At 44.0% G+C, this 18,829-nt stretch overlaps 1 protein-coding gene across 1 annotated transcript in view; it reads right to left on the bottom strand.

Annotated features, from left to right (window-relative positions):
* The window catches only part of LOC109901313 (fibronectin type III domain-containing protein 4-like), a 69,474-nt gene that overhangs the window by 14,058 nt on the left and 36,587 nt on the right, over window positions 1-18,829 (bottom strand). The window contains exon 4 of the mRNA XM_031837949.1: window positions 3,734-3,823. Within this exon, the coding sequence (XP_031693809.1) occupies window positions 3,734-3,823 (90 nt within the window). The remainder of the gene's footprint in view (window positions 1-3,733; window positions 3,824-18,829) is intronic.

The raw sequence follows: 18,829 nt of genomic DNA, 5'->3' as shown, positions 1-18,829 counted from the left end.
CTCCTGTCTCAGATGCTCCTGTCTTCAGTGGCTCTTGTCTTCAGAGGCTCCTGTCTTCAGAGGCTCCTGTCTTCAGAGGCTCCTGTCCTCTCTCCTGTCTTCAGAGGCTCCTGTCTTCAGAGGCTCCTGTCTTCAGAGGCTCCTGTCTTCTCTCCTGTCTTCAGAGGCTCATGTCTTCTCTCCTGTCTTCAGAGGCTCCTGTCTTCAGAGGCTATTGTCTTCAGAGGCTCCTGTCTTCAGAGGCTCCTGTCTTCAGAGGCTCCTGTCCTCTCTCCTGTCTTCAGAGGCTCCTGTCTTCAGAGACTCCTGTCTTCAGAGGCTACTGTCTTCAGAGGCTCCTGTCTTCTCTCCTGTCTTCAGAGGCTCATGTCTTCTCTCCTGTCTTCAGAGGCTATTGTCTTCAGAGGCTCCTGTCTTCTCTCCTGTCTTCAAAGTCTCCTGTCTTCTCTCCTGTCTCAGAGGCTCTTGTCTTCAGAGGCTCCTGTCTTCTCTCCTGTCTTCAGAGTCTCCTGTCTTCAGAGACTCCTGTCTTCAGAGGCCCCTGTCTTCAGCGGCTCCTGTCTTCATAGTCTCCTGTCTTCATAGTCTCCTGTCTTCAGAGGCTCTTGTCTTCAGCGGCTCCTGTCTTCATAGTCTCCTGTCTTCATAGTCTCCTGTCTTCAGAGGCTCCTGTCTTCAGAGGCTCCTGTCTTCTCTCCTGTCTTCAGAGGCTCCTGTCTTCTCTCCTGTCTTCAGAGGCTCCTGTCTTCTCTCCTGTCTCAGAGGCTCCTGTCTTCTCTCCTGTCTTCAGAGGCTCCTGTCTTCAGAGGCTCCTGACTTCAGAGGCTCCTGTCTTCTCTCCTGTATCAGATGCTCCTGTCTTCAGAGGCTCCTGTCTTCAGAGGCTCTTGTCTTCTCTCCTGTCTCAGATGCTCCTGTTTTCAGTGGCTCTTGTCTTCAGAGGCTCCTGTCTTCTCTCCTGTCTTCTCTCCTGTCTTCAGAGGCTCCTGTCTTCTCTCCTGTCTTCAGAGACTCCTGTTTTCAGAGGTCCCTGTCTTCTCTCCTGTCTTCAGAGGCTCCTGTCTTCAGAGGCTCCTGTACTTTAGAGGCTCCTGTCTTCTCTCCTGTCTTCAGAGGCTCCTGTCTTCTCTCCGGTCTTCAGAGGCTCCTGTCTTCTCTCCTGTCTTCAGAGGCTCTTGTCTTCTCTCCTGTCTTCAGAGGCTCCTGTCTTCAGAGGCTCCTGTCTTCTCTCCTTTCTTCAGAGGCTCCCGTCTTCAGAGGCTATTGTCTTCTCTCCTGTCTCAGATGCTCCTGTCTTCAGAGGCTCTTGTCTTCAAAAGCTCCTGTCTTCAGAGGCTCCTGTCTTCAGAGGCTCCTGTCTTCAGAGGCTCCTGTCTTCAGAGGCTCTTGTCTTCTCGCCTGTCTTCAGAGGCTCCTGTCTTCAGAGGCTCCTGTCTTCTCTCCTGTCTTCAGAGGCTCCTGACTTCAGAGGCTCCTTTCTTCTCTCCTGTATCAGATGCTCCTGTCTTCAGAGGCTCCTGTCTTCAGAGGCTCTTGTCTTCTCTCCTGTCTCAGATGCTCCTGTCTTCAGTGGCTCTTGTCTTCAGAGGCTCCTGTCTTCAGAGGCTCCTGTCTTCAGAGGCTCCTGTCCTCTCTCCTGTCTTCAGAGGCTCCTGTCTTCAGAGGCTCCTGTCTTCAGAGGCTCCTGTCTTCTCTCCTGTCTTCAGAGGCTCATGTCTTCTCTCCTGTCTTCAGAGGCTCCTGTCTTCAGAGGCTATTGTCTTCAGAGGCTCCTGTCTTCTCTCCTGTCTTCAGAGTCTCCTGTCTTCTCTCCTGTCTCAGAGGCTCTTGTCTTCAGAGGCTCCTGTCTTCTTTCCTGTCTTCAGAGTCTCCTGTCTTCAGAGACTCCTGTCTTCAGAGGCCCCTGTCTTCAGCGGCCCCTGTCTTCATAGTCTCCTGTCTTCATAGTCTCCTGTCTTCAGAGGCTCTTGTCTTCAGCGGCTCCTGTCTTCAGAGGCTCCTGTCTTCAGAGGCTTCTGTCTTCAGAGGCTCCTGTCTTCAGAGGCTCCTGTCTTCAGAGGCTCCTGTCTTCAGCGGCTCCTGTCTTCTCTCCTGTCTTCAGAGGCTCCTGTCTTCTCTCCTGTCTTCAGAGGCTCCTGTCTTCTCTCCTGTCTTCTCTCCTGTCTTCAGAGGCTCCTGTCTTCTCTCCTGTCTTCTCTCCTGTCTTCAGAGGCTCCTGTCTTCAGCGGCTCCTGTCTTCTCTCCTGTCTTGAGATGCTCCTGTCTTCTCTCCTGTCTTCAGAGGCTCCTGTCTTCTGAGGCTCCTGTCTTCAGAGGCCCCTGTCTTCTCTCCTGTCTTTAGAGACTCCTGTCTTCAGAGGTCCCTGTCTTCTCTCCTGTCTTCAGAGGCTCCTGTCTTCAGAGGCTCATGTCATTAGAGACTCCTGTCTTCTCTCCTGTCTTCAGAGTCTCCTGTCTTCTCTCCTGTCTTCAGAGGCTCCTGTCTTCTCTCCCGTCTTCAGAGGCTCTTGTCTTCTCTCCTGTCTTCAGAGGCTCCTGTCTTCAGAGGCTCCTGTCTTCAGAGGCTCCTGTCTTCAGAGGCTCTTGTCTTCAGAGGCTCCTGTCTTCAGAGGCTCCTGTCTTCAGAGGCTCCTGACTTCAGAGGCTCCTGTCTTCTCTCCTCTATCAGATGCTCCTGTCTTCAGAGGCTCTTGTCTTCTCTCCTGTGTCAGATGCTGTAATGATCACTGCTGTACCTGTAACGATCACTACTGTACCTGTAATGATCACTACTGTACCTGTAATGATCACGGCTGTACCTGTAATGATCACTACTGTACCTGTAATGATCACTACTGTACCTGTAATCATCAATACTGTACCTGTAATGATCACTACTGTACCTGTGATGATCACTACTGTACCTGTAATGATTGTACCTGTAATGATCAATACTGTACCTGTAATCATCAATACTGTACCTGCTACGATCACTGCTGTACCTGTTATTATCACTACTGTACCTGTAATGATCACTACTGTACCTGTAATGATCACTACTGTACCTGTAATGATCACTACTGTACCTGTAATGATCACTACTGTACCTGTAATGATCACTGCTGTACCTGTTATTATCACTACTGTATCTGTAATGATCACTACTGTACCTGTAATGATCACTACTGTACCTGTAATGATCACTGCTGTACCTGTTATTATCACTACTGTACCTGTAATGATCACTACTGTACCTGTAATGATCACTACTGTACCTGTAGTGATCACTACTGTACCTGTAACGATCCCTGCTGTACCTGTAAAGCCAGTCTGTACCTGTAAAGCCAATCTGTACCTGTAAAGCCAATCTGTACCTGTAAACCCAGTCCATACATGTAAAGCCAGTCTGTACCTGTAAAGCTAATCTGTACCTGTAAAGCCAGTCCATACATGTAAAACCAGTCTTTACCTGTAAAGCCAATCTCTACCTGTAAAGCCAATCTGTACCTGTAAAACCAGTCTGTACCTGTAAAGCTAGGCCGTACCTGTAAAGCCAGACCGTACCTGTAAAACCAGTCTGTACCTGTAAAGCCAATTTGTACCTGTAAAGCCAATCTGCACCTGTAAAGCCAATCTGTACCTGTAAAGCCAATCTGTACCTGTAAAGCCAGTCCATACCTGTGAAGCCAGTATGTACCTGTAAAGCCAGTATGTACCTGTAAATCCAGGCCGTACCTGTAAAGCCAGTCCTTACCTGCCCACATGAGAAGCACTACCACGATGATGATCATCTCCCCAGTCTGGAGCTGTCGGGACTTGTCCACTCCCTCCACAGCAGGGTCATCTGTGGGAAAAGAGACAACAGATCTGGTTAGTATCAGTCAGTACCAAGATTATAATACACAAGAGAGACCATAGGCCAAAGACTATAATACACAAGAGAGCAAACTGACAACAGTCAGTACCAGTCAGTACCAACTCAGACTGGCTCAGTCAGTACCAGTCAACAGTACCAGACGACAGTACCAGTCAACAGTACCAGACAACAGTCAGTACCAGTCAGTAACAGTCAGTACCAACACAGACTGGCTCTTTCTTCTTTCATCCGTTAACCTGTAACAGGGTGGAACACATCCATAGCAACTATTCTTTAACCTGTAACATGATGGAACACATCCATAGCAACTATTCTTTAACCTGTAACATACAGCCGGGAAGAACTACTGAATATCAGAGCGACGTCAACTTACCAACATTACGACCAGGAAATACGACGTTCTCCGAAGCGGATCCTTTGTTCTCACCACCACCCAGGACATTTGATCTGATTCCAGAGGCTGACCCAAAACATTGTCGTGGCAGAAATGGTAGATGGCCTCCTGGTCAGACTTTGGAGGTGTGCACACTACCCACCGCTTTCGAGTTTACTACTCGCCAACGTCCAGCCTCTTGACAACAAGGTAGATGAAATTATAGCAAGGGTTGCCTTCCAGAGAGACATCAGATATTGTAACAGTCTGTTTCACAGAAACATGGCTCTCTTGGGATTTGTTGTCGGAGTCGGTACAGCCACTGGGATTCTTTATGCGTCGCCCCGACAGACATAAACATCTCTCCGGGAAGAAGAAGGGTGGGGGTGTATGTTTCATGATTAATGAATCATTGTGTACTCGTAACAACATACAGGAACTGAAGTCCTTTTGTTCACCTAAACACAGAATTCCTTACAATCAAATGCCGACCATATTATCTCCCAAGAGAATTCTCGTCAGTTATTGTCACAGCCGTGTATATCCCCCCTCAAGCCGATATCACGATGGACCTCAAGGAACTTCACTGGACTGCAAACTGGAAACCACATATCCTCAGCCTGCATTTATTGTAGCTGGGGATTTTAACAAAGCACATTTGAGAACAAGGCAACCTAAATTCTGTCAGCATATTGATTGTGGTTGTCGTGCTGGCAATACACTTGATCACTGCTAATCTAACTTCCGCGATGCATACAAGGCCTTCCCCCGCAGTCCCTTTGGCAAATCTGACCAGAACTCTATTTTGCTCCTCCCGTCCTATAGGCAGAAACTCAAACAGGATGTACCGTGACAAGAACTATTCAACGCTGGTCTGACCAATCGGAATCCACGCTTCAAGATTGTTTTGATCACATGGACTTGGAAATGTTCCAGGCAGCCTCAGATAATAATATTGAATGATACGCTGATTCGGTGAGTGAGTTTATAAGAAGTGCATTGGAGGCTGTTGGCCTTCGACACTGTTGACCATACCCTGCTGTTGGCCTTCAACACTGTTGACCATGCCCTGCTGTTGGCCTTCTACACTGTTGACCATACCCTGCTGTTGGCCTTCAACACTGTTGACCATGCCCTGCTGTTGGTCTTCAACACTGTTGACCATACCCTGCTGTTGGCCTTCGACACTGTTGACCATGCCCTGCTGTTGGCCTTCTACACTGTTGACCATACCCTGCTGTTGGCCTTCAACACTGTTGACCATGCCCTGCTGTTGGTCTTCAACACTGTTGACCATACCCTGCTGTTGGCTTTCAACACTGTTGACCACGTCCTGCTGTTGGCCTTCAACACTGTTGACCATACCCTGCTGTTGGCCTTCAACACTGTTGACCACGCCATGCTGTTGACCTTCAACACTGTTGACCATACCCTGCTTTTGGCCTTCAACACTGTTGACCATACCCTGCTGTTGGCCTTCAACACTGCTGACCACATCCTGCTGTTGGCCTTCAACACTGTTGACCACACCCTGCTGTTGGCCTTCAACACTGTTGACCATGCCCTGCTGTTGGTCTTCAACACTGTTGACCACGCCCTGCTGTTGGCCTTCAACACTGTTGACCACGCCCTGCTGTTGGCCTTCAACACTGTTGACCACGCCCTGCTGTTGGCCTTCAACACTGTTGACCACGCCCTGCTGTTGGCCTTCAACACTGTTGACCATGCCCTGCTGTTGGTCTTCAACACTGTTGACCATACCCTGCTGTTGGCCTTCGACACTGTTGACCATGCCCTGCTGTTGGCCTTCTACACTGTTGACCATACCCTGCTGTTGGCCTTCAACACTGTTGACCATGCCCTGCTGTTGGTCTTCAACACTGTTGACCATACCCTGCTGTTGGCTTTCAACACTGTTGACCACGTCCTGCTGTTGGCCTTCAACACTGTTGACCATACCCTGCTGTTGGCCTTCAACACTGTTGACCATGCCCTGCTGTTGGCCTTCTACACTGTTGACCATGCCCTGCTGTTGTCCTTCAACACTGTTGACCATGCCCTGCTGTTGTCCTTCAAAACTGTTGACCATGCCCTGATGTTGGCCTTCGACACTGTTGACCATACCCTGCTGTTGGCCTTCGACACTGTTGACCATGCCCTGCTGTTGGCCTTCTACACTGTTGACCATACCCTGCTGTTGGCCTTCAACACTGTTGACCATGCCCTGCTGTTGGTCTTCAACACTGTTGACCATACCCTGCTGTTGGCTTTCAACACTGTTGACCACGTCCTGCTGTTGGCCTTCAACACTGTTGACCATACCCTGCTGTTGGCCTTCAACACTGTTGACCACGCCATGCTGTTGACCTTCAACACTGTTGACCATACCCTGCTTTTGGCCTTCAACACTGTTGACCATACCCTGCTGTTGGCCTTCAACACTGCTGACCACATCCTGCTGTTGGCCTTCAACACTGTTGACCACACCCTGCTGTTGGCCTTCAACACTGTTGACCATGCCCTGCTGTTGGTCTTCAACACTGTTGACCACGCCCTGCTGTTGGCCTTCAACACTGTTGACCACGCCCTGCTGTTGGCCTTCAACACTGTTGACCACGCCCTGCTGTTGGCCTTCAACACTGTTGACCACGCCCTGCTGTTGGCCTTCAACACTGTTGACCACGCCCTGCTGTTGAATAGACTAAAAAAGGTGTTGATGCATTGATTTGGTTGTAGAACTACCTTTCTGACAGAACGCAGTGTATAGCTCAGGAGGGTATGAAATCTGAGTATCGAAGGCTTACAAAAGGAGTTCCCCAAGGCTCAATCTTAGGTCCGATCCTTTTTTACACGGTATATAAATGATATAGGGAAGACTGTTGACTCTGCAAATCTCCATCTGTATGCTGATGACACAATTATTTATTCCAGCGCATCTAATATTGAGAAGGCTATATACAGTTGGCCTTTGATGTTTTTTCAAAGGTAGCTTTTCTAAATTAAACTTTTGCTTAATGAAAGGAAAACAAAGTTGATGGTTTTCTCTTCCCTGAAAGTTAACAGATGGAGTCACTTAAAGATTTTAACTATAAAAGGCCAGAAAGTTGATAGGGTCACTTCCTATAAGTATCTTGGGATTTGGTTAGATGAAAAAGTTGAATTTTAAACAGCACATTGATAACTTGACCAAGAAAACTGAAGTTTAAACTGGGTTTCTATTTCAGGAACATATCTTGCTTTTCAATGTTTGTCAGAAAATATCTTGTTCAAACACTTCTTTTTAATCAGTGCTGTATTATGGTGACATTGTCTATATGCCTCAGCAAGGACCTTAAACTCTGAACACAGTGTGTCATGGTGCTTTAAGATCTATTACCAACGCTCGATCACTGACCCATCACTGTGATCTGTATGCTGTGGTGCAATGGACCTGTACAATCGACCTGTCCACCTCTCCACCAGGAGGCTAAAGCACTGGAACACTTTGGTGTACAAAACATTGATGGGACAACTCCCTTTGCATCTCTGTTCTTTACTGACCAGATCAGTCACTCAATACAGTCTTTGTTCGCAGTCGCTGCTGTCCTTGTCTCTGACTCTGATTGACAACAGTGTTTGTTATAACTGCAGTTGTTTCTGATCTTCAATTGTATCTTTAACTTGTGACACTTTGTCCTTTGTGTGTATTCTGTATTTTTCTGTAATGTTTTATGGACACGTTGCTATTTCCCTGTTTTGCCTTCTTGCCAGGTCGCCCTCGCAAAAGAGGTTTTTATCCTCAATGGGTTTTACCTGGTTAAATAAAGGTTACAAAATAATTATGCTCTTGGAGCTGAATGGAAGCAGAAGTCCCTGCAGCAATGTTCCAACATCTAGTGGAAAGCCTTCCCAGAAGAGTGGAGGCTGTTATTTATAGCAGCAATGTTCCAACATCTAGTGGAAAGCCTTCCCAGAAGAGTGGAGGCTGTTATAGCAGCAATGTTCCAACATCTAGTGGAAAGCCTTCCCAGAAGAGTGGAGGCTGTTATAGCAGCAATGTTCCAACATCTAGTGGAAAGCCTTCCCAGAAGAGTGGAGGCTGTTATAGCAGCAATGTTCCAACATCTAGTGGAAAGCCTTCCCAGAAGAGTGGAGGCTGTTATAGCAGCAATGTTCCAACATCTAGTGGAAAGCCTTCCCAGAAGAGTGGAGGCTGTTATAGCAGCAATGTTCCAACATCTAGTGGAAAGCCTTCCCAGAAGAGTGGAGGCTGTTATAGCAGCAATGTTCCAACATCTAGTGGAAAGCCTTCCCAGAAGAGTGGAGGCTGTTATAGCAGAAAAGCGGGGACCAACTCCATACTAATGCCCATGATTTTCGAATTAGATGTTTGATGAGTAGGTGTCCACATACCTTTGGTCAGGTAGTGTACACATACAGTACCAGTCACAAGTGTGGACACACCTACTCATTATTTTTTTACTATTTTCTACATTGTAGAATAACAGTGAAGACATAAACAACTATGAAAAAGCACATATGGAATCATGTAGTAACCAAAAAAGTGTAAAACAAATCAAAATATTTTTTATTCTTCAATGTAGCCAGCCTTTGACTTGATGACAGCTTTGTACACTCTTGGCATTATCTCAACCAGCTTCATGATCCGTACTGTATATATATAATGGTGTGTATGGACAGTATATGAATATAAAAGGCAAAGTTGATGATAGTGTTGGTGTCGTGCCTGGCCATGAAGTCAGGCAAGACAGGAGGGGGCTGAGCACGCACCCCTGTGGGGCCCCTGTGGGGCCCCTGTGTTGAGGATCAGCTTGGTGGAGGCCTACTCTTTTCACCTGGGGTCAACCGTCAGGAAGTCCAGGATCCAGTCACAGAGGGATCCAGTTCCTGAGCTTAGTAATGACCTTTATCTAATATTAGGTTTTGGTTGAAGAACATTCAGTTAAAAAAAAAATTCAAAAATAGAGCAAATCAGAAAATTGGCTTTTTCACGGCCGCTGTATACACTTTCATCAGTGGCGGTCAGTGCCGACAATTTTAGGTATGTTTATCCCCGTTTTGTTCCGTTTGCTTCCGCTTAAGAATTTTTTTTCAACAGAATCGGTGGATTAACAAAGTTCACTTTCATAGCAGCCATGTTGAATTCATTCTATCCTCTATGCACTCTCCTCCTCTCAACTGTTCCTTACGTTTGTGGACTTCAATGCACAACACATCAGCTGTATGTGACCAGGTGAAAAAACCTTTCCAAGCCAAACCATGTCATAACCGCTACACACATCCTACATCGTTGTCCCCATATTAGCTAAAGTAACGTCCTAGTCAACACAGTTAAATCATCGTTAACGGGATCGATATGACAACAGCCAGTGAAAGTGCAGAGCTCCATATTCAAACAACAGAAATCTCATAATTAAAATACCTCAAACATACATGTATCTTATACCATTTTAAAGCTAATCTTGTTGTTAATCCCACCACAGTGTCTGATTTCACCACAAACGATTATGTTAGGTCACCGCCAAGTCACAGAAAAAATCTGCCATTTTTCCAGCCAAAGAGAGGAGTCACAAAAAGCACAAATAGAGATAAAATGAATCACTAACCTTTGATGATCTTCATCAGATGAAACTCATAGGACTTCATGTTACACAATACATATATGTTTTATTCGGTAAAGTGCATATTTATATTTAAAAAATCGCATTATATATTGGCGCGTCATGTTCACTAGTTCCAAAAACATCTGGTGATATTGCAGAGCCACATAATTTTACAGAAATATTCATTATAAATGTCGATGAAAATACAATTGTTAGACATGGAAATATAGATACACTTCTCTTTAATGCTGTGTCAGATTTCAAAAACACTTTACGGAAAAAGCAAACCATGCAATAATCTGAGTACAGCTTTCAGACAACAAAGCAGCCAAAAAGATATCCGCCATATTGGATAGTCAACATTAGTCAGAAATAGCATTATAAATATTCACTTACCTTTAATGATCTTCATCAGAATGCACTCCCAGGAATCCCAGTTCCACATTAAATGTTTGATTTAGTTCGATAATGTCCATCATTTATGTCCAAAGAGCTACTTTTGTTAGCATGTTTGGTAAACAAATCCATGATGCGCGTTCCCTAGTTGCAGACGAAATGTCAAAAAGTTCCATTACTATCCGTAGAAACATGTCAAGCAATGTATGGAATCAATCTTTAAGATGTTTTTAACATAAATCTTCAATAACGTTCCAACCGTAGAATTCCATTGTCTTCAGAAGTGCGATGGAACAGAGCTCCCTCTCATGTGAACGCGCATGGTCAGAGCATGGTCAGCTCATGGCATACCTGACTCAATCCTCTCTCATTCGGTCCCACTTCACAGTAGAATCCTCAAACAAGTTTCTTAAGACGGTTGACATCTAGTGGAAGCCTTAGGAAGTGCAACATAACCAATATCCCACCGTGTATTCAATAGGGGTTTAAAATCGACCAACCTCAGTTTTCCCAAATCCTGTTTGGATTTCTTCTCAGGTTTTTGCCTGCCGTATGAGTTCTGTTATACTCACAGACATTATTCAAACAGTTTTAGAAACGGCAGAGTGTTTCCTATCCAATACTACTAATAATATGCATATATTAGCAACTGGGACTGAGGAGCAGGCAGTTTATTCTGGGCCCCTCTGGGCACCTTTCATCCAAGCTACTCAATACTGCCCCTGCAGTCATAAGAAGTTATTTTAATAGAACTAACACTACAATCATACAGTAACGTTACAGTGTACAGTCAGTAAGCAATTACACCGGCGGGTCCCGGTGCAATAAATTAATAATACAGTAGCATTTTCTAGCTAAGTAAGTGGAACTGAAAGTGAAAGAAAATGACACTCTCTCTCTCTCTCTCTCACTCTCTCTCTCTCTCTCTCTCACTCTCTCTCTCCGTCTCTCTCTCTCTCTCTCTCTCTCTCTCTCTCTCTCTCTCTCTCTCTCTCTCTCTCTCTCTCTCTCCGTCTCTCTGTCTCTCTCTCTCTCCGTCTCTCTCTCTCTCTCTCCCCTCTCCTCTCTCTCTCTCTCTCTCTGTCTCTCTCTCTCTCAATTCAATTCAATTCAAGGGCTTTATTGGCATGGGAAACATGTGTTAACATTGCCAAAGCAAGTGAGGTAGACAACATACAAAGTGAATATATAAAGTGAAAAACAACAAAAATTAACAGTAAACATTACACATACAGAAGTTTCAAAACAGTAAAGACATTACAAATGTCATATTATATATATATATATATATATATATATATATACAGTGTTTTAACAATGTACAAATGGTTAAAGGACACAAGATAAAATAAATAAGCATAAATATGGGTTGTATTTACAATGGTGTTTGTTCTTCACTCGTTGCCCTTTTCTCGTGGCAACAGGTCACAAATCTTGCTGCTGTGATGGCACACTGTGGAATTTCACCCAGTAGATATGGGAGTTTATCAAAATTGGATTTGTTTTAGAATTCTTTGTGGATCTGTGTAATCTGAGGGAAATATGTCTCTCTAATATGGTCATACATTGGGCAGGAGGCTCTCTCTCTCTCTCTCTCTCTCTCTCTCTCTCTCTCTCTCTCTCTCTCTCTCTCTCTCTCTCTCTCTCTCTCTCTCTCTCTCTCTCTCTCTCTCTCTCTCTCTCTCTCTCTCTCTCTCTCTCTCTCTCTCTCTCTCTCTCTCTCTCTCTCTCTCTCTCTCTCTCTCTCTGTCTCTCTCTCTCTCTCTGTCTCTCTGTCTCTCTCTCTCTCTCAAATTCAAATTCAAATTCAAGCTGCTTTATTGGCATGAAAACATTGTGTCAATATTGCCAAAGCAACAATGTATACAATATACATTGTAACAAAAATAATATAAAATGGTAGTAAATAATAATCTCTCTCTCTCTCTCTCTCTCTCTCTCTCTCTCTCTCTCTCTCTCTCTCTCTCTCTCTCTCTCTCTCTCTCTCTCTCTCTCTCTCTCTCTGTCTCTCTCTCTCTCTCTGTCTCTCTCTCTCTCTCTGTCTCTCTCTCTCTCTCTCTCTCTCTCTCTCTCTCTCTCTCCTCTCTCTCTCTCTCTCTCATCCTCCCGGAAGTTGTCATAATTACTGTGTAAGTCTATGGAAGGGGGTGAGAACCATGAGCCTCCTATGTTTTGTATTGAAGTCAATGTACCTAGAGGAGGACGGAAGCTAGCTGTCCTCCGGCTACACCATGGTGCTACCCTATAGAGTGCTGTTGAGATGTGAATATATTTAGTACATCTTTTTTTTAAATGACAATTTTTTCAATGTTTTAAAATGTTTCTTTTTATGAAATTCACTGAGAAGGATGGTCCTCCCCTTCCTCCTCTGAGGAGCCTCCACTGGTGTAGTCAGCGTTTTGATCTATAGAATATAATTATGACTCCGAGGCAGATACTGACAGACATAAATCCTGTTCTCCTTGGGGTTGATCCCTAACCAATACATTCATTAAATCTAACAATGACAGAGCTGCCGTTTCAATAGCACACAATGTAGTATGTGTGGATGGATGGATAGGGGGAATTTGAATAGGTTATTGTTGTGGAATTTGTATAAGAATCAATGCTTTGCCTGAGTTTTCCCATCTGGAAAAACAAGCATAGTTCAATTTCATTACTGCCTAGTAAAAATATAAAACATACACATGTGATTTTACAGGCCATAAAGAGAGGCCTTCAGAAGAGAGAGCCGGCATCCCAAATGGTACCCTATTTCCTATATAGTGCACTACTTTTGACCAGAGCTCTATGGGCTCTGGTTAAAAAGTAGTGCACTATAAAGGGAATACTGTGCCGTTTGGGATGCCGGCAAAGAGTTTCTCCTTGCTCTCAGAACAGTCGTCAGGCCAGCTGGGAAAAACACTGAGTGGTGTTTTATTATATTTTATTTATACGGTGTTCTAGAATGCGACAAATCTGGCTCCGCATGCATACTGCAGCAATGAAACTGATTCTGGGTCTGCTTCCCAAAATGGCACCCAATCTCTATATAGTATACTGCTTTAGAACAGGGCCCATAGGGGTTGGTATATAGTATACTACTTTAGACAAGGACCCATAGGGGTTGGTATATAGTATACTACTTTAGACAAGGACCCATAGGGGTTGGTATATAGTATACTACTTTAGACCAGGGCTCATAGGGGTTGGTATATAGTATACTACTTTAGACCAGGGCTCATAGGGGTTGGTATATAGTATACTACTTTAGACCAGGGCTCATAGGGGTTGGTATATAGTATACTACTTTAGACCAGGACCCATAGGGGTTGGTATATAGTATACTACTTTAGACCAGGGCTCATAGGGGTTGGTATATAGTATACTACTTTAGACCAGGGCTCATAGGGGTTGGTATATAGTATACTACTTTAGACCAGGACCCATAGGGGTTGGTACACAGTATACTACTTTAGACCAGGACCCTATGAATAGGGAATATGGTTATTTGGATGTAAACATGTTAAATCTTTGTACTCTATGTGAACTGTGTACTTCCGTTGTAGAAATATTCACACGTCTAAAAGAGGTCCTTTTAGACAACATTACTGTGAAACTTGAAACGAAAGACAGGTTCTGACTGATGATTAACTCACTATCTAAAAACCAGCTGCATGGGCTTGACAACAGACAACAGTAAGAAAGCAAAACACAACGCTGTCTGCATCCCAATAAGCTGTAGACAGACTGTTTGTGAACAGATGAACACAAACACGTCTTTTCAGCAGGAGAAAGATAAGCTTGTTTAGCTCACATCAAATTAATGGTGCAATTGATTGTCTACAACTGTAGACAGACTGAATCGTTCCAGAAGTAAATCGAATCAAGTAAAACAGCTCCTCCACCAAACTTTACAGTTGGCACTATGCATTGGTGTAGGTAGCGTTGTCCTGACATCCGCCTAACCCAGAAGCGTAATGCATGACTCCAGAGAACGTGTTTCCGCTGCTCCAGAGTCCAATGGCGGCGAGCTTTACACTACTACAACCAACGCTTGGCATTGCGCATGGTGATCTTAGGCTTCTGTGCGGCTGCTCGGCCATGGAAACCCATTTCATGAAGCTCCCAACAAACAGTTGTTGTGCGGACATTGCTTCCCAGAGGCCGTTTGGAACAAGGTAATGAGTGTTGCAACCGATGACAGGCAATTATTTGCCAGCTTCGCGCTAAGCCCTGAAATGTGGCTGAAATAGCCGAATCCACTCACTCCACAAATTTCAAAGGGGTGTCCACACATTTTGGTATATGCTGTACATATACTGTATATACAGGCCTCCCGGGTGGCGCAGTGGTTAAGGGCGCTGTACTACCAGAGACTCTGGTTTCGCACCCAGGCTCTGTCGTAACTGGCCACGACCGGGAGGTCCGTGGGGCGACGCACAATTGGCCTAGCGTTGTCCGGGTTAGGGAGGGGTTGGCCGGGAGGGATGTCCTTGTCTCATCGCGCACCAGCGACTATTGTGGCGGGCCGGGCGCAGTGCTCGCTAACCAAGGTTACCAGGTGCACGGTGTTTCCTCCGACACATTGGTGCAGTTGGCTTCCATTTTGGATGGCACTGTGTTAAGAAGTGTGGCTTGGTTGGGTTGTGTATCGGAGGACGCATGACTTTCAACCTTCGTCTCTCCCGAGCCCGTTGGGAGTTGTAGCGATGAGACAAGATAGTAGCTACTAAACAATTGGATACCACGAAATTGGGGAGATAAAGGAATATATATATATATATATATACAGTAACAGTCAAAAGTTTGGACACACCTACTCAGTCAAGGGTTTTTCTTTATTTCTACTATTTTCTACATTCTAAAATAATAGTGAAGACATCAAAACTATGAAATAACCAATACCAATAATATAATATGTAGTAACCAAAAAAGTGTTTAAACGAATTAAATGTATTTTATATTGGAGATTCTTCAAAGTAGCCACCCTTTGCCTTGATGACAGTTTTGCACACTCTTGGCATTCTCTCAACCAGCTTCACCTGGAATGCTTTTCCAACATCTTGAAGGAGTTCCCACATATGCTGAGCACTTGTTGGCTGCTTTTCCTTCACTCTGTGGTCCAACTCGTCCCAAACCATCTCAATTGGGTTGAGGTCAGGTGATTGTGGGGGTCAGGTCATCTGATGCAGCACTCCATCACTCTCCTTGGTCAAATACCCCATACAAAGCCTGTTTTGGGTCAATGTCCTGTTGAAAAACAAATGATAGTCCCACTAAGCGCAAACCAGATGGGATGGGGTATCGCTACAGAATGCTGTGGTAGCCATGCTGGTTAAGTGTGCCTTGAATTCTAAATAAATCACAGAAAGTGTCCCCAGTAAAGCACCCCCACACCTCCTCCTCCATGGATCACGGTGGAAACCACACATGTGGTGATCATCCTGCTCTGCGTCTCACAAAGACACAGTGGTTGGTACTTTGACACAACACAACTGATTGGCACAAACGCATTAGAAGGAAAGAAATTCCACAAATTAACTTTTAACAAGGCACACCTGTTAATGGAAATGCATTCCAGGCATTCCAAGCAGCCAACAAGTGCTCGGCATATGTGTGGGAACTCCTTCAAGACTGTTGGAAAAGCATTCCAGGTAAAGCTGGTTGAGAGAATGCCTTGTGACCCCTCTGCGGCGTCACAAAGAACCGGATGCATCTGTTTTTTAAGGGAAATGGAAAGAGAGCCTGTGACGCTACTTGGACAACATTGTTCACGTTATGTCGAGCATAAACCAAACCATTTTACAGTAAGAACCTCATACCACTTGTTGAAAAATTTCAAAATATATAAAGTTGAAAAATATATAAAGTTGAAAAATATATAAAGTTGAAAAATATATAAAGTTGAAAAATATATATGGCAAGTAGAAATCTGAAATGGATGATGTTGAGAGACAGATGGGAGGGGTTGAGTGGAGCTGAAGGGTGGGACTAATAACAAGATAAACAATGTAAAACCTACGGGATCTATAAAATGTACATCGGTACGGAGCTTTTGTGAAATAGCACAGTTACAAATAGAAATCAAACTGGATGGACATCAGAAATAGAGGAAGGACTAAGAACAAACAAGAGACAACTATTGTAAAGTAGACTGTGTCTGTAGAATGTGTATAAGATGTATGGATTGAAGGTAGAAGCAGAAGTGTTTATTAGTTTACTCCAATTGGGGGATCGGCGGTAGGGTTTGGGGGGAATAATAATAAAGGGATATTCTTTAAAAAAGTATGTATGTCTATATAGGTATGTGTATGTATATAGGTATGTCTATATAGGTATGTGTATGTATATATTTATGTCTATATAGGTATGTGTATGTATATATTTATGTCTATATAGGTATGTGTATGTATGTATGTCTATATAGGTATGTCTATATAGGTATGTGTATGTATATAGGTATGTCTATATAGGTATGTATATAGGTATGTCTATATAGGTATGTATATAGGTATGTCTATATAGGTATGTATATAGGTATGTCTATATAGGTATGTATATAGGTATGTCTATATAGGTATGTGTATGTATATAGGTATGTCTATATAGGTATGTATATAGGTATGTCTATATAGGTATGTGTATGTATATAGGTATGTCTATATAGGTATGTGTATGTATATATTTATGTCTATATAGGTATGTGTATGTATATATTTATGTCTATATAGGTATGTGTATGTATGTATGTCTATATAGGTATGTCTATATAGGTATGTGTATGTATATAGGTATGTCTATATAGGTATGTATATAGGTATGTCTATATAGGTATGTCTATGTATATAGGTATGTCTATATAGGTATGTCTATGTATATAGGTATGTCTATATAGGTATGTCTATATAGGTATGTGTATGTATATATGTGTATATGTATGTATATGGATATATTTACCAAAACAATATGGTTGATTGGAAATTATGCAGACAATTACATTGATGGAAGCAACATTCTTTCCGCAATATTAAGCTGATCCACCCTTAAAAAAAAGAAAGAAAAAATCTTCATTCCAACGGTCAGGCGTGGGTGGTGTGATGGTTTCGGGTGGTGTGATGGTTTCGGGTGGTGTGATGGTTTCGGGTGGTGTGATGGTTTCGGGTGGTGTGATTGTTTCGGGTGGTGTGATGGTTTTGGGTGGTGTGATGGTTTCGGGTGGTGTGATGGTTTCGGGTGGTGTGATGGTTTCGGGTGGTGTGATGGTTTCGGGTGGTGTGATGGTTTCGGGTGGTGTGATGGTTTCGGGTGGTGTGATGGTTTCGGGTGGTGTGATGGTTTCGGGTGGTGTGATGGTTTTGGGTGGTGTGATGGTTTCGGGTGATGTGATGGTTTCGGGTGGTGTGATGGTTTTGGGTAGTGTGATGGTTTCGGGTGATGTGATGGTTTCGGGTGGTGTATGGTTTTGGGTGGTGTGATGGTTTCGGGTGGTGTGATGGTTTCGGGTGGTGTGATGGTTTTGGGTGGTGTGATGGTTTCAGGTGGTGTGATGGTTTCGGTTGGTGTGATGGTTTCGGGTGGTGTGAGGGTTTCGGGTGGTGTGATGGTTTTGGGTGGTGTGATGGTTTCGGGTGGTGTGATGGTTTCGGGTGGTGTGATGGTTTCAGGTGGTGTGATGGTTTCGGGTGGTGTGATGGTTTCGGGTGGTAGGATGGTTTCAGGTGGTGTGATGGTTTCGGGTGGTGTGATGGTTTCGGGTGGTGTGATGGTTTCGGGTGGTGTGATGGTTTCAGGTGGTGTGATGGTTTTGGGTGGTGTGATGATTTTGGGATGCTTTGCTGCCTCACGTCTTAACATTGAATGAACCATGAATTCTGCTCCGTATCAGAGAATTCTACAGGAGAATGTCAGGCCATCTGTCCGTAGGGGCATTTGGGTGTTGCATAACTTTGTTTATTTAAAACAATTAGTATACATTTTTTGTGTTATTTGTTTACTTGTGTTCCCTTTATCTAATATTAGGTTTTGGTTGAACATCTGATTACATTTAGTCAGAAAAATAGGCAAAAATAGAGAAAATCAGAAAGTGGGCAAATACTGTTTAAAGGCACTGTAGGAGATTTGCTGGTGGGAATAACAACACTGCTATTGATTCTGACCTGTATAGCTGTGTCTCATTGGATGGTCTGTACATGCATTCGGCTGCTCTGTTAATCAATTCAGTTCGAATGGGAGATTGAATGTGAGATGGGAAAAAGCTTTCTGCTTTGGCAGTAACAAAAGATCCCTGAAACGTCTCTGTTATGTTGTGAGGGAGCCAGATTAAAAAGGCTTTTCAAAGCCGTTGCTCGGGCGATGGGTCTGAATCTCACATAAAAGAGAGACTTGTGACATTACGTTAAGGAGGTGAGTTATAACTTAATTGTGTGGTGGAGATTGTACTAAGAGGGGGACAGATGAGGCTATTTTGGGATGGAGGTGGAGGCTGAATTCCATATTATTATTTTTTTAATACAAGAAAAGCATTGCAAGTTTGAATTTTGTAAAGTTAGTGTGGGAGAGGTGGAAAAATATTTTTTATGGATCAATAATGACAAACCTCCTGGCATTGACAACTTAGAT

Source organism: Oncorhynchus kisutch, linkage group LG12 (genome assembly GCF_002021735.2).
Source record: "Oncorhynchus kisutch isolate 150728-3 linkage group LG12, Okis_V2, whole genome shotgun sequence".
Lineage (NCBI taxonomy): Eukaryota > Metazoa > Chordata > Actinopteri > Salmoniformes > Salmonidae > Oncorhynchus > Oncorhynchus kisutch.
Note: the sequence above shows the minus strand (reverse complement) of the source record. Positions and strands in the feature narration are given on the sequence as shown.